The 16243-nt window shown below is 41.6% G+C and overlaps 2 protein-coding genes across 3 annotated transcripts in view; one reads left to right on the top strand and one right to left on the bottom strand.

Moving 5' to 3' along the window:
• The first annotated feature begins 325 nt into the window (after positions 1-325).
• Positions 326-1959, top strand: LOC119030243. The gene is made up of 4 exons (XM_037117673.1): positions 326-377; positions 990-1642; positions 1772-1907; positions 1952-1959. Exons 1-4 carry the CDS (start codon positions 326-328, stop codon positions 1957-1959), a joined length of 849 nt encoding a protein of 282 aa, XP_036973568.1.
• Positions 1960-4821: 2862 nt separating this feature from the next.
• The window catches only part of ror2 (receptor tyrosine kinase-like orphan receptor 2), a 44413-nt gene continuing 32991 nt past the window's right edge, over positions 4822-16243 (bottom strand). For both annotated transcript variants that reach the window (XM_037116328.1, XM_037116329.1), the window contains 5 exons: positions 14515-14636; positions 14101-14415; positions 13452-13706; positions 9385-9590; positions 4822-8536 (listed from right to left, as the gene is read on the bottom strand). In XM_037116328.1, coding sequence (XP_036972223.1) covers positions 7079-8536; positions 9385-9590; positions 13452-13706; positions 14101-14415; positions 14515-14636 — 2356 coding nt within the window. In that variant the 3' untranslated portion in view covers positions 4822-7078. The remainder of the gene's footprint in view (positions 8537-9384; positions 9591-13451; positions 13707-14100; positions 14416-14514; positions 14637-16243) is intronic.

Raw genomic sequence — 16243 nt, forward strand, 5'->3', positions numbered from 1 at the left:
CACCTGAACATTATCCAATGGACCTCTTTCCACGTGGACCGGACCAGCCTGCCTTCTATGCTTTTACACCCTGGGAGTCCATGTGAGTGGATGTTTTGCAGTTTTCCCAGCAGCGACCGTGCCATGTTGGAGGCTAACCTTTCTTCAAGCTAACTGCTGGGGTTACATTACCGGAGTACCGCATGTTTGGCGGCGCTGGACGTGTATGCTTTCTGTTGCTTTCCTGTAAGCTGGAAATTAAGGACAAAATGGACCACCTCTGCACTCAGTCTGGTTAAGAGAAGCCTTTTCACTGTGGACTAGCTTCGTGAAGTGCCCTCTAAAGATGGCGCCCGCTGGAGATACCCAGTTCAAGGAGCTCGACAAAAGGGCCTCAGGCTAGGCCTTTGAGGTCATCCTGACCACTCCAGCCCAGGATGCCAAGGTCAACTTCCCTGTTTCCTCCCAAGAAGACTGACATCTCACTGGAGGAAATTCAGTAGAAGCTGGATGCTGGAGAGCAGAGACTTGACCTGACAACCATCAAAGGTAACGTAAAGCTTTATGTGAGTTATCTATCTAGCACTAAGGTTTGACAGCTAATGTTAGCTAATCATCTTCCTCTACTGGTATGAAAGTCAACATCAGCACCTCGACCGCCTGCTTGCATTGTTTATTTTGGCCATCAGGCCTGCTTTCGACTCCTCATAAAACATTGTGTTTGTGTATTAGTTGCCTTGCCCTTGCTGGACCAGTGTGGTGTTCCTACAGTTCATTGAAAGCACATCAGTGGCTAATGTTAGTTAGCTGCTCATCCGTGCCTTTGAGAAACCAGGCTCATTAACTAACAAAAGCAACTATCATTTCTGAAAAGGGATAAATATTTCTATAGATTATATTTATATACAATCAATAATGATCAAAACAGTAAAGCAGTATATTTTGTTTGTTAAAATTATCTGTTTTTAGAGAATCTCTTTTAAGTTTATTCCATCTGTGTGTTTCCACAGCCCACACACCATTCTTCTCAGTGGCTTCGGATGCGTCCAATCATGGGACGACGAAGCTTTTCCCTCTATCAGTGCGTTACTGGACGCCAGAATTGGGAGTGCAGACAAAAGTCCTCGATTTCTATGAGGACAATGATGAAACCTCTGCTGCGATAAACTACCAGATTGTCACCAAATTGAAGGAAAGTGGACTAGAACTTGACAGGATATCTGCATACTCCGCTGACAATGCTAGTCTGAATTACAGGCGATACAACTCTGTCTTCCAGAAGCTGAAAGAGAACAACAATTACATTTTGAAGGCAAATTGTGTGGCCCACATCGTTCATAACAGTGCAAAATACGCTGGAGATCGGCTAAATATCGACATTGAAAATGTTGTCAACAAGAACTTTAGCCACTTCTCCTCATCTGCCAAACGCATTGAAGAGCTTAAGTCAATTTACGCCTTTGTGGAGATGGAGTACCAGTCCCTGCTTAGATATGTGCCCACAAGATGGCTAAGCCTGTGGCCTGCAGTGAAGAGGCTTTACGATAACTGGGCTCCTATCAAGTCCTACTTTCTCTCATTGGGAGAGGAGCAGTGCCCAAAGTCATTATGGCGGCTGTTCAAAGATGACCAGGATGGTGAGTGCATCACCCTTGAATTACAGGTAATTAATTTTAATTGCACTTTTTTTTATTTCATCTAAATATTATTACATGAAACAGGGATTAGAGAAATGATGATGATGCAAACAGTGCCATTACACAGGATCATTGACTCTCCTTACTACTTTTAGGTTTACCTGGCCTTCCTCAGCAATGTGCTGAAAGTTTTCCACAACACTGCGCTTGTGCTGGAGCAAGAAGATGGGACTGTCTGCGAGCTCTACGATATGATGTTCACCCTAAAAACCAAGCTACAGCAACGACAGAGTGATGGTTTCTTTGGGACTCAGACTGATGTACTCCTCCAGCAGTTTCCTGACAGACAGGCAGCTGTGCTCAGAGAGGACATGTCCAACTTCTACCAGTCCTCTGTCACCTACCTGGAGCAGCGCTATGACTTCTCAGACTCCAACTACCAGAAGAAAGTCGCTAGCCTGGCACTACAGAACAGCCCGTTCAACTTCTCCCATCTCTGTGAAGCTGTGGAGGTCCTGCAACTAAGCAAGAAGTTGGACATGGATGTGCTGTATGATGAGTATTGTGTTGTTCTGCCACGCCAACAGGCCATCGTGCAGTCAGGAGCCCCAGTCGCGGAGAAGTGGGCCACCTTACTCAAGCACACACACACACCAAACATGACAGCATTTGCTTCTTTCCTCTTGAGTGTACCAATCACCAGTGCTTCAGTGGAGAGGGTCTTTTCACTAATGACAGGATGCTGGATGGACACAAGGAACAGATGTTCTGTTGAACTCATCAAGTCAGAAATCCAGGTGAAGAGCAACTTCACATTCAATTGCAAGGACTTCTACAGTTATGTAGTGAAAGAGAAGGCTCTACTAAATGCTGTACGCTCCAACAAGAAGAAAGTTCAAGAAGAAACCTGAAGGTAAGAAACAGTTATGTAAGACTGCATTTGTTTTAGATGAAGTTTGATTGATTTTGAACATTGGTGAACTTTCAACAGGGGTGCAAATTTGTCACTTTTATGTGACAATAGCCTTTTAGGTCAAAATATGTCATTGTTTTGCTGGGATTGTTTCTTTGGCACCTTTTTGCATTTGTCACCTTGTGATGGTGATGGGTTTGCACTCCAGTGTCTATACTAGAAAACCATTTGGAAGCTTATCATAAAAATTAATGTTGCTGTCTCTTATCTTTCTTCCTTATTTGATTCAGATGCTGGTGAAAAGTCCTAAAGGTGTCCCCAGACCACTGAACAGTTTTTTCCTGTGCCTGGCTTCTTTACATGCATGTTCACCATCCTTCCTCCCTCTTCTCATTCCATGAGCCTCTGGAGTTGTGAGCTAAGACTTTTTTTTTTTTTTTTACTGTTCCTGTCTGTGGTGTTGAGCCACTAAAATTCCAGTGAATCCTCAGACTTAATGTTACATTATGATTTATTTAAAGTGACCAAATTGTAATGGAAAATGGAAAATACAATTAAATAGCTTAAGTAAATCTTAAGTGGAAGTGCATCTGTCATTTCATTTAATGTTCAAAATATTATGAATCTTGATTTAGGAAAAAATACACATTGGGTAGCCTATTGATGAACATACATCAGCCGTTACACATGTGTGAGTCTGCCACCAGGTGGTGGCACCGGTGAGCCTGGCGGTGGGCAGTGTCCCACATTGTCCCTCAGAAACATACCCCTTGTCCCCCCTCTGGCTTATTGGCAGGTGGTCACCATACTACCAAGTACCACCAGTGATTCACATGGCAAAAGCAAAGTTAAGTGAATGGTATTTCCATTCTGTGTAGTATGCAGACAGATATTAGAAAGCTTGCAGAATCATGCATACTGTGCATTCAGAAAATATACCAACCCCTTCACTTTTTTCATTTTGTTATGTTGCAGTAGTTGTAGTGGGAGACTACTTTTCTTATCTGTCCAATTAATTCACCATCTAACTCCAAAAATATGCTCAAAGTTAGAGTCCACAAATCGGAGGCAAAGTAGCACATCTTCAGTCCAAAAGGTGTTTATTCCAAAAAGCAGAAAACACACATCCATGAGGTACCCCAGGGCAACTGATATCTCTCCCTGATTCTCCCCCTTTAATATACCTGTTATCCTTTTACCTTTATGATCATCCTGGGCTTGTCACTTCTTATTCGCATTCTTGGATGTGTTCTTAAGAGCCTACAAATGTCTTACCTAGCCCCCTTCTGTGGCCTTAGGTGAGCTGTGGCAGCACCTGTTGCTCATTTATTTTAACTCGTACTATAAAAGGGTGCCTCAAACATTGGTCTTTTATCAGGCTCAAACTCATCATGACCCAGTTTCTCATTTGCCACTACGTAGTATGTTGTTATGTTGTGCCTGGTTTCCTCCAGACACAATGCTTGGGACTGAGGCCAAACATTTCATCTTGGTTTCATCCGACCAGAGAATCTTGGTGCTCACAGTCCGAGTCTCCTTCAGGACTTTTTTTGCAAACTCTAGGCTTCTATCCGGCCGCTCTGCCATATAGCCTGGTTGGTGTTGCAGTGATGGTTGTCCATCTGGAAGTTTCTCCCATCTCCTCACAGGATTTCTTGAGCTCAGTCAGAGTGACCATCAGGTTCTACACCAGAATTTCAGTTTTTAATATTTTTTATTGGCTGGGCCTCATTTGCAGGATACATATGATAATATTGTTTGCCATTTCTTAACAGTTTAGAGTCTCGCTAAGCAGAGGTGACATCATGCTTGTTGAAGGCAACTAGCTCATTTGTTTGATAATCAAACTATATAACTCTTGTTGTAAAACTTGGTTTTATGCTGAGAAAACCTAATATTTAACCACAGTAGTTTATATTAATAACAAGGAGCACACACAGGTATGTTGGTCACATCATGCAAAAATAAAACATCCCATCTACTTGATTTGAGAGAATAATAATTTTTTTGAAGCTTTTTGAGAGAGAGAGAGAGAGAGATTTCAACTGCTGGTTGATCTAGGGTTAGAACCAGTCTGATTAGGCTTTCAAGGCAACATAGCAACAATAAATTTGGGAGGAAGCCTACATATATTTTTTTTTATTCTTCTGGTCTCTCGAGAAAAGCAATCCAAAGTCAACATCTACAATGTACATCTAAAAAAATAACTATGTATCTAACAAAGAAGACAAGGAAGAATACTGATACAGAACGAGAACCTGCAGATTGGAGGCAAGTGTGACAACAGCAAATGTTAACAGGAGCACTGGGAGTAAGGGTTAGAGATATGGAGACTCCGGCAACAACTGTGAGTGTTGGCTGATTGTATATTCTCCCGGTCATTTAGGGTGGGCCAGTTGTACAAGTGGGTTCGGCCCAGCACCTGCTAAAATGAGAAAAATGTAACCCCCATCAATTCAGCAATCAAATAAGTAATAACTGCAGTACATTAAGTGGATTTCCACACCTCCACACTTGCTGTTGCAGAGGTGGAAAAGTCAGAGTGAAGATAAATCCATGTTTTAATATCAAAAGTAAAAAAAAAAACCAACCTGCTCTCCTTGACTTGTGTTTATTCCTCCAGAGCTCACCAGCTGTAGCAGCTCTCTGCTGCTTAATGCTAACCAGACTTGTCAGGGGATGATTGGAAAAATGTCAAAGTAAGCCAGGATTGCAATGAATTGTGGGTCCCTGAATTAGTGAAATCTGGTGAAGTCTGCACCCCATGCAGACTGAATAGGGGTATGACAATTCCATTTGATTTTAAATCTTGAGGTCACGATTCTATTGAAGAAATTTTGTTCAGCGCCGACAGCTTGCTAGTGATAGATTTGCATCTGGATTTGTAAAAATCAGTTCATTTGTTGCAATGAAAACTCTAAAACTTTAATTCTACTTAAAGAAAATTAGGGGACTTTCCAACAACATTTCAACTTTTTCCTGGTGGCTTTTTAGGATTAGGAAAGTTTAAATAATATTCAGCAAAAAATAGAGCACCTTTGGGATAAAGTGCAGTACAATACAATCAAGTGATATCACATTGTTTCCTTCTAGAATATACACCTTTTTATTCATGTGACTTTTTGTGAACATTATATGGAGAGCCAAAAACATGTGGCAAAAAAGACATTGCATTAATAACAGGCTTAATAATCTTCACCAGCAATGAAGAAAAAAAAAAAAGTTTAACCAAAGTACATAAATTACTATCTGTACAACTTGATCATCAAAGTTGATGTTAAAATGATCAACCTTATGGGAAAAAGTAATTTGGAATCAAACTTTTGTCAATAGCCTTAAAAAAGCAACAAAGATAATTTGTTCTTATTCTTTGTTTTGTTTGATGAGATACATTTCACAATAGCTTTTTAAACAAATTTACCATTAAACTGGTTATTTTTTGTTTTATGATTTTGCCTTTCAAAAAACAGAGTAAGAACCTTTAATACAACAAACAATTAATTAAAAAAAAAAGTGTTCACCAATATACAAACCAGGTTTCAATCCAGGTCCCTGCAATACTTGACTGTACATTCCACCACTGGCAATGGTTTGCTTCCACTGCATTTGAACTGATAGAGTAATGATAATGATACCTTTAATTTGGCACTGCTTTCCACTGTACTTTTATACTACACACACACACACACACACACACACACACACACACACACACACACACACACACACACACACACACACACACACACCATAACTGTCAAAGAAGTAGCATGTCTCTTATATTGTTGTTGTCATCTCATCACTATTACAATGCTTGCATACTATAGTATTTGCCAGAAAATACTATGCAGTTCTCCTTCTATTGGATTCATACTAAGGTGTTGGACAATCAATTAAGACAGTGGAAAAAGCCCAGTTATCTCCATCATGTCCAACTACTTAACTAAGTCTATGAAGTTGTCAATGCTTTTGTTATTCATAGAGGGGTTTAACTCTCTATTAACGAGTACAGTGTTGGCTGCAGGCATGCTAACATCAGCTGTGGGCACTGCAGAAAACTTGGTGCTCAGCTTGTCAAACACTAGCTGCTTTGGCTTTTATGCTTTGTGTTTGACCAGGTGTTATACATTTTACGTAACAAATATTGCAGCTTGTGTTGCCTTAACTGACTGTGACTTGTTGCAGGGGTGATGGCTCCCTCTTTCTCTTCCTTTCATATTCGCATTATGCGGTACCAAAATTTGACACTTGGATTTTTCCACATTGTGCACCAGGGCCATGGATCCTGGCCTTATTGCCAGCCGGTGATTGGCTTTGCTGGCAAGCAAAGAGAAGTGGCTGGTGGCAAGACCTCTACCAAGGCGAGGTAGCCTCTAAAGTAGCTTTCTTGTGAATAAGAAAATGTGTTTTGCAGCAAAGGCTAGAAAAAAGTGTTTAAAAAAAACACGGTACTATTCAGTCACTTTTCTGCCAAAATGTTAACTTCACTTTATACTGCTTTTGAATTTTTGGCAAGCACAGCTTGATTTTCAGCTTCACTGTTCTTCATTTATGTGTCTGACAAGTGGATCACAGGTTCATCAGTCTGTAGAGGGCCACTGTCATCTAGCAATTCTGTTTCGGGCACTGATATGTTCTGGTTTTTGTCTAGATCTTCCTGTGATGTCCTGTCAGCCAGGTGCACATCAGTGGCCTTGGAGTCCTCATTTAGCAATGCTGCCCGCTCTGTGATAGAAGTGTTGGAAGGGGCAGTGGTGATATATCCTGTTGTTGTGGATCCACTGCCACTATGGTGAGAACCAGCTTTGGGAGCCATCTGTGGTGGGTGATGCATCTGCTGGTGAGGCATGGGCATGGGTATTTGCATGGGGTAAAAGTTCTGCAGGTATGGGTATGCAGGCATAGGGTGATATCCATTGACAGGGATGTAAAGCTGCTGGGGCACCATTGGCCGATGTATTTGACCCTTAATGGGCATGAACTGAGGCTGATGAAACTGTGCACTCTTTTTAGGGCTGGTGTAGCGTGATGCATTTGCTGTGCTCATGCTTATGTTGCTAACAGGGCTGGTGCTGAGCGAGCTGGTCTGGGTAGTGTTGCTGGTGCTAGAAGTCTGAGCAGAGCTGTTATAGTTGGACAGGCTCTCCCAGGAGCGCAGACGTGTGTGGATATCCTTGAAGCGAGGCCTTCTTGTTGGGAATTCACTCCAACACTCCAGCATTAGGGTGTAAATCCAGGCTGGGCAATCATCTGGACAAGGTAGTAGCTGGTGGCTGCGCACCATCTCCATCACATCCTGGTTGGAGTAGCCACAATATGGTTGCAGTCCGTAACTGAAAGTCTCCCACAGCAAGACACCGTAAGACCAAATGTCGGTGTCGGTGGAGAACTTACCATACATCAGAGCTTCTGGGGACATCCAACGAACGGGGAAAGGACTTGTGCCCATTAGATTGTAGTAATCAGCAGAATAGACATCTCTGAACAAACCAAGATCCAAGATTTTGATGCTGAGTTTGTCAAAGACCAGAATGTTACGAGCAGCAAGGTCTTTATGGACAACTTGCTGGCTGGAAAGATACTCCATTCCAGCAGCAATCTGGGTGATTACATGAAGGAAATCAGCCTGCTCCAGAGTGGATTTGACTGTCTTGTCATCATCTGAGCTGCCAACATCTGAGTTGGGGGAGCGCATCACCAGATACTCATGTAGGTCACCAAAGCTGGAGTAAGTAAAAATCATGCTCATCGGATGCTCTTTGGTAACCACCCCCAGCAAACAAACAATATTTTGGTGCTGAAGGTGAAAACGGTGCATGGCTTCTTGGCGAAATTCCTCACAGAGAGTTATATCAACCTTGTCTTTTAATGTCTTGATGGCCACGACCTGGGTCTGCTCACCAGGCATGGTGCCATGCAGGTGGCCTTTGTAAACCTTGCCAAACCGATCCTCGCCCAGTTCTTCCATAAACCGCACTGCTGACAAATTGATCTCCCGCAGCTTGGCCTGCAGCAACAAAGCAGTAAACACAAATACATGTCATCAAAGTGCATGGCCAACAATAAAACATGACGTAACATAATGCAAGATTTCTTAATTCAGGTGTGCAGAGGTTACTTTTTATTTTATTACTTGGTGTTTAGACCAAAACCAGCACTTTTAAAACACATTTTAAAAAAAGCAAAAGCATCTGTATTGCTTTGCCTTCAGTGCAGATGATCCAAGGATTTAGGTTTTAGTAATAGATGAGTTTTAAGCAGTGTGCGAACTATGGGGGAGCCAGGCTTCTCTTAAGACATAGAGCCACTGAAATCATGATTTGTGAAATTTGGGGGATCTGACCTGAAGCCACCTGTCATAACATGAAATGAAGACAATTTTGACCTCATCCCACACTGTACACAAACAATAAACTGACACCTGCATTATCATAGCAGCTTATAGAGGGACCCGGAGTTTTAATCTTGTTTACAAGTCTTTATGAAGTCATGTATCTTGTGCTTACATGGTGGAAAGTCCTTCATGAATCTGTGCTTAATCACTTCATCATTTTGTGATGCATTACCTAAACACCACATCAGACCTGATACAGTCCCAGGACAGTGTTTCCCATTAATTAGTGAGACTCTGGAAGCCTAACTTGCTGCACTTTAGTCCCATATTGTCCAAGAAGTATTTCTCTCATAATAGCACTCGCCTCAGTCTTGCTAGGAGTTGCATTAAACCAAATGAAGGGTATTTTCTAATGCAGCATTAATATCAGTCTGAAATTTTCAGTACATCAGACAGAATATGACTCAACCCTAACCCTAACCCCTATGCTAATGAGCCTCTGTACTATGTGTGTGTATTACCTGATATTTTTGTTGACTGAGCAGTGATAGCTCCATCTCTTGGCTAGGTGAGCTGCTGAGCTGGCAGCGAGGGGGCGTGTTAATCGATGCCTTTTGCTTATTGCGACACATGCAAACCAGGAAGAAGAGGCAAGCGATGATCAATGGAATGACTACTGCAGGTATTAGAATGAACAGGATCTCCTTCCGAGGGTTCTCTGGAGGATCTGGGGATAGGAAGATAATAGAGATAGTAGCAAGTCATGTTCTCTGATTTGTAATGCATTCATTTTAACAGTATTAATTTGATTTTGCTTTGAACATATTATCTGTGGTATCAACATGCTACTACTACAACCTTTACCACACCTACTACTGCTGCCACTACTATGTGTAATACATACACATAGTGGAATGGATTCATTACTGCAGCAGTGTTTGAATGTTTTTGAATTAAACATGTGGAACAATTAAAACCTCTCTGTCACTATTTGGCACAGCTGGTCACCTACTCGTTTCTGCCTGTTCTGTCACTAGCCATTCTCGCCTAATCAGCCAACTCCACTCACCTGTTCTCTCAGCTGCTCCTCATCACCAATCAACCCAGTATCCAGCCTCACAGACACTGCCAGTATATACTGTCATTTATGCAGGACTCTCCAGCAGTTCTCTCCAGACTGATTTCCCGCTGACAACCCTGCCTGCCTCTGACCAATTCATCTTGTCTGATCCAGTAAACTGTCCCTGGCTTTGAAATTTTCTGATACAGAGTTTCCCACTAAGCTTTCCTCTGGCTTGGAGACACTCACTACTTTGCTGCTCTTGCTATTGTAGTTGCACTGCATAAATTTTCCATCTGCTGGCTTTCGCCTTCATGCCTGTTCACTCCTGTCTGGTACTGTAGCCATTGTACTGTATTACAGTTGTGTATGGGCTGATTGTATTACACACTTAACAATTTCCCTGCCTAATTCAGCCTGCTGCTGATTGCACTGAATCTGGTCATTAAACTGCTTATCAACTATTCCTGGTTTCCAGCATGATACATTTGGGTCCTAACTCCTGCACATTATACTGAATGTTAATGTCTCCAGTTCTGCCAGGGTTGTGTATCAGTCAAGTATTTGAGTCCAGGTCACAACTGTTTGTCAAACTGGCAAAGGGTGTCAGTTTCATAGTTTTACTGACACTATATGTTAAAATATTCCACACCTCTGGAGTGTCGCAGTAACTCCTCTGGTAAAGCATCTGCCCTACGTTCAGAATTTGTGTTCTTGCCACAGTGGCCCAGGTTTTGAATCCACCTTGAGGGTCTCTGTAGTATCTGTGTGTTTCTTACACATCCTGGGTTCTAAGACAATAGTGAATAGGGGGAAGACAGGATGAGACGAGACCAGATGCTCCCCTTAGACAACGGCGGGAATGTGACAGTGTGAGGGTCCCCATGACCAGGAGCCCTGATCAGCCCTGAGGTGGGCATCAGAGATAAGCTACAGGAAGGAGCCCACACCAGAGGTTTAGAGCTGACTAAACGTATAAATTGTCAGCTAAGTATAGAGAGACCATCCTGTCCACTTTAGCTGACATCAGCAAAGTTAAGTAACACACACAAGTTATTTCATAGAAGATGTGGGGCAGACCCATCCTTCTCTTCTTTCCCATTGGATAGATGTACCTTGAATCCACCAAAGTGACCAATTGGGAGAAGTAGGCAGTTATGGAAAATAGACTTTAAAAAAGGCACCCACGCCAGAGAAAGGGGGGTGGCATTTTGGTAGAATTCCTAAGATCAAAGGCGCTAGGAGTTCTGATAGGGCAGAGGGCAAAACGTTTGGCATTACCTTGCCTTAGATTGGAGAACACCAGATGTGTGGCCACACTCTGTTCGGACGCTAGGCTATCTGAAGTTTGTTTCAATAAAGACTGCTCTATCATTCCACCCAGCCTTGCCTCCGCAGAATTCTTTTATCAATATACTACACGCCGACACCTTTGAGGAAGACAGCCCAGAAACTACATCTCCCATCTCCACTCTTTCTTTTCTTATCAAAATAAGCCATGAAAAGGCCAAATTAAGTCCCAGTCCTTTTATACCATCATTCAACTTCATCTCATCTCTCATCTCATTATCTTTTGCTCTATCTATGAGGGTCACGGGGATGTTACCACTTTATACCTGTTTTCAAGGAGTCGCTGGGGTTAGTTACAGTTGTCTCTCGGGGCAAAGGCACGGTACACCCTGAATGAGTCGTCAGCTCATCACAGGGCCCTTACTGATGCAATTTGTCTTTATTTGAGAGTCTTTGTTCAGCTGTCCTGGCACTTCAGTTGACGCTATAGTGACTAGCCTGTATATGCTAGATTTACCTCCTGCTGGCTTGGCTCTGCCCTGCAATCAAGCCTATTTAACACAGCTGACTTGGCCGAAACTGCCTGATAATGCTCAGCTTCAACATTTTCACAGTTCATCTAAACAGAATAAATATTTCAGTTAAACTTCCTCACTGAATGACTAAATACTGGATCTACAATTTCTTCTTACTCAGCAGCAGTACTTTCACAGCTTCTACTGCCTAGACAAAATGAATGAATGAATGAATGAATGAATGAATGAATGATAAAATGGATAAATCTCTTGGCTCAGTGGCTCATTTATGTGGCCTTAAAATATGTTATGTTTGCCTTAAAATAAAATTCTACACTGGTTAACAGCGTACAGTGACTATAAACTACATCACCCGCAATGCATTTTAATTTTGTGACCTACAAAATACTGCTAGATCACAGTGTTTCCATATTGGCGTTTCTAACAAATGATGGAGTTGAACAAGATATACAAATAATCACAACATGTCCAAGAAAAGAAAAACTGATGGAGAGGGAAGACAATGTCAAGTATGCCAAAGAAAAGAAACATAAAATTGAAAGGCAGACTGAAATTGCAGCAGAATGCAGAAAGCTACAGCCAAAAATGATGCAGCAGTGAAAGCTAGCTTAATTGTGGCTGAGGAAATTGCCAGAGTGACCAAGTATTTTTTCGGAGGGCACATTTTTGAAAAGGTTCTGGCTAGCTCTGTGTGGAAAGCTTTTAAAACTTAATGATATAATGACCACGGTCATGAAATCAATAAACTTTATTTTGGCATGTGGCCTGAATGGATGGCCTGAAGGATCTACTTGCTGTGTTCAAGGCCAAGCAGCATCAATTCATCAACTTCACCCAAAACTTGACCAGTTTAGCTTTGTACCCACTCAACTGTGACAAAAAAGTTTTGGACAAAGTTAATGTCATAACTTCAGTTTGATCATATTTGTCTTTGTTATTTACTTAGTTTAGCTTACTTTGATGGAGAAATGTGGGTTTCTTAACCTGATAAATTAAAAGTATTTATGTTATCATAACAGAGTAATGTGTTCACATATTTTTACATTATGTAAATGATTGTACAATATTTGTACACTAAATAATAATCAAATGCAGAGACAGTTATTGGTAACATTATGTTAAGGAGTAGTTACACTGATACAGTTTTACAGTTACAACCGGCCCTTTGAGGGCAACCAGAATGCTGATGTGGCCCGTGGTGAAAATTAGTTTGACACCCCTGCTCTATACAGTTCCATATACCAAGGTGCTTATTCCAGAGAACTGGAGGGTTGGAATTTTTGATAAGCTGTGACTGGGAGACACCCATTAAGCTATCAAAATTTTTTTTTGCTTAACTGGAAAATAATATTTAACCCCAACTTAACCATATGCTGCCACCTTGTGGAATAATATGATAAGAAATCTTTGTTCAAACAAGAGTGGTACAAAAAAAGATTTTATGTTTTGATTTTATTGATGAACATGGCCAGTTCATACAGTTCAGCTGATTTATTGAAAAGTTTAATGTTAACAGCTCCTAGAGGGAACTCTGTCACATCAGTAAAGCTATTCCAGCTCCCTTAAAACACATGATACAAAATACACTGAAACTGATGTTTTTTATATATATAAATAAATGTTCTGACACATACATACACACACACACACACACACACACACACACACACAGTGTACATTATTATTGCATTATAGTACTTACTACAGGGCTGGATATCACACAGGTCCACCCTAACACGAGAGTCCAGGGTAAAGCACCAGGGTGCCTGCATCTGTCCTCCTGGGTTACGGCAGAAGTTGTGACTTCCCCAGAGCTCTGGGTATTCCTGGGACAGATGGTGACTGTGAGGGTACTGAGCACTCCATGGCTGGCAGTGATGACCAGATTTAGTGATGCTGACTGTGCCTCTGTAGTCAAACCCACTTCCATTGTAGCAGCTGTGGTCTGAAGGGGAATCTGTAGAGCAGACAGAGAATCAGTGTGGATGATCCTACACACCATAACAAGGGTGTCTTGCATTTTCTGGGTTTGCAAAATGATTGCCTGTCTAGAGCTTGTCTATATTTCGCACCCTTTTGTGTGCTGCTTGATAATTCGTGATCACAAATTTTATCTATCTATCTATATCTATATCTATCTATCTATTTACACACACACACACACACACACACACACACACACACACACACACACACACACACACACACACACGTAACAAAGGGTTGTGCAGTGATCACAAACATGCAGACGAGAGATTAATATTTACCTGAGCATTTCATTGTCAAAAAGAAAGCAGTTTGATGTAATCATTTTGAATTTTTAATGTGTGCATGCCATAGCATGAACCTACATGGACCCAGTTTTTCTGGTGGAACTCCTATCCTCATACAGGAAGCAGCATCAGGTGTGCCTGGCCGTGGAAGCAGGTGGCAGCTGGGGAGCTCCAGCTGCATAAGGATCATGGGATTGGATCGAGCAATGGTGTACTCGGCATGGCACAGATCATTCTCCAGGGCCTCGCACTCATCTCGACAGAGCTGACGCCGCCGTGGGCCCCGAGACCCATCATCACACAGAGGGAAGACATGATGGCAAAAAGAAGGGATGGCAAACCTTGAGCACTGATCTGATAGGTGAGTGGAGGTGCCAATCATTGTGAAGGCAGCTTGGAGGGAGTAAAGAAATAGATACACGTTTTGAACTATAATCTGACATCTTTTGTGGATGAGGTCAATTTATTAAGAGTGTCAATGTATTTTCTTACCAGTGATGCGGTTTTCACTCTCTCCCTGCATCTGCAGAGACTCAACATAGATACTCTGGTTGCCAATGAAGCGAGCACAGGCGATGCCACGGTATGGTTGACAGAAACCTTTTTCAGGCAGTCTAAAAAAGAAAACAGACTATGCTTCAGATACAACTGTTTAACAGCTTTGTGCTTCATGGTCATTAATAACAGGGTTTTAGAGTTTGTAACTCCCTCATGCTACACAGATATGATGTGCAGTATATACAGTTATTTATCTACATATACAAAACATGTATACACCAAGCAAATACACTACTCAAAATTAGTTAGGGATATAACTATTTTTGAAAAGTGTAATTCTGACCTGCAGTTGAAACTAGACCTCCAGAGATGGAGAGTGTTACCCATTTCACTTGTGGGTCGAATCAAAACAGTTAAATTGAATGTATTATCTTGAATCTAATTTCCTTTTTAAGACTTTCTTCTTTTTCTTCCAAAATCCTCCTTTTCACTTTATGCCACTATGCTCTGTTACATCTGGGTGGGCAAGCCCATTAGGGTCTAAAAAACAATTCTCCAAAGGCTCAAGCAGGATGGAAGCTTTGCCTTGACCGTTATACTGCTCTATTATTAAGATGCCAATCCCCAAAAGCTTAAAAACTGGTGCCATTTGACTAGTACATCATAGAAGCCAACTCTTGCACTTCCTCCTTTCTCCTTGCACCACTTTTTGCTCGCTCCCCTCTCAACAGCAGGTGATTTGTTAATTTTTAATAGCGGGAATGACCCAATGGGAGCACCATACTGTCCCGACACATCTATGTACTCCTTAACCATAACTGTGACATTTCTAATTCTACAATTCCATTTTATCCACTACTACTATTGTCTTTTTATAACTGAATTAAAGTGATACACCTTTAAATTGCATGCAGTGGACTGAGTTTATTCAGGCAGGGTTTTCTCATCCTTCTCACAATACACTTCAGGCAGGGTTATTTTAAGTTACATGACTCCTTGGAATTCTTTTACCATCTAAATGCCTTGAAGGACACACAATAAACATTGTGCAAAATAGTAGAGCCCGATGGATTTATTTGTAGGCTAATATTATTGGCCTATCAAAGATATATCAGTATCAGCATCCATATTGTCTGATATGAAGACCTTAAATTTAAAAACTACAAATACAGAATGGAGAAAGTTACTCCAGCAGGGTGTGCTTCAGCGGGGGATAAAACAGCTGGTGTCAGGAAATGTAACAGCTTCCCCACTAATGGTTAAACTATAAACCAGCACAAAAATGACAGTTACCAACATAACATAAGCCACCATGTTCTGAACTGTCAGAAAAAAAAACTTGTCTCTGAAAAACCTTACTTATTACTGAAAATAAACAGTACAAAGTAAGTTTACTTACTGTACCCTCCACAATGCCCCCCATAAAATAATATTCTGGAGAAAGCACGTTAGAGGGGTCGTACTGTTGGCTGATGTAATTTCTAATAGAAGCTCTCATAAACAGTTGGTCTGACTGAGGACATGAGTCAGCATTCTTTGGAGCTCAGAGCAGGCCTTTCCAAACCAGAGGCTAATGTATGACTACTGGTTGAGGAATCTATTCCAAGTCCTAGTGAGTCAAAGGCACACAAGGCAGAGAGAAGAAAAGCTGCTAGCCTTGTGGTTTGGTTACTTCAGTTACTCCAACAAAGCACAAGCTCTTTGCCATTACTAATAGTCAGTC

The sequence above is a fragment of the Acanthopagrus latus genome, chromosome 12 (genome assembly GCF_904848185.1).
Source record: "Acanthopagrus latus isolate v.2019 chromosome 12, fAcaLat1.1, whole genome shotgun sequence".
NCBI classification, from domain to species: Eukaryota; Metazoa; Chordata; class Actinopteri; order Spariformes; family Sparidae; genus Acanthopagrus; species Acanthopagrus latus.

Bases quoted from the DNA above. Each gene is read 5' to 3' on its own strand.
- LOC119030243 (XM_037117673.1), top strand. From the start codon at position 326: ATGGCGCCCGCTGGAGATACCCAGTTCAAGGAGCTCGACAAAAGGGCC. The intron at 378-989 runs GCTAGGCCTTTG...GTGTTTCCACAG, and splicing joins GCTCGACAAAAGGGCCTCAG to CCCACACACCATTCTTCTCA. The intron at 1,643-1,771 runs GTAATTAATTTT...TACTACTTTTAG, and splicing joins GCATCACCCTTGAATTACAG to GTTTACCTGGCCTTCCTCAG.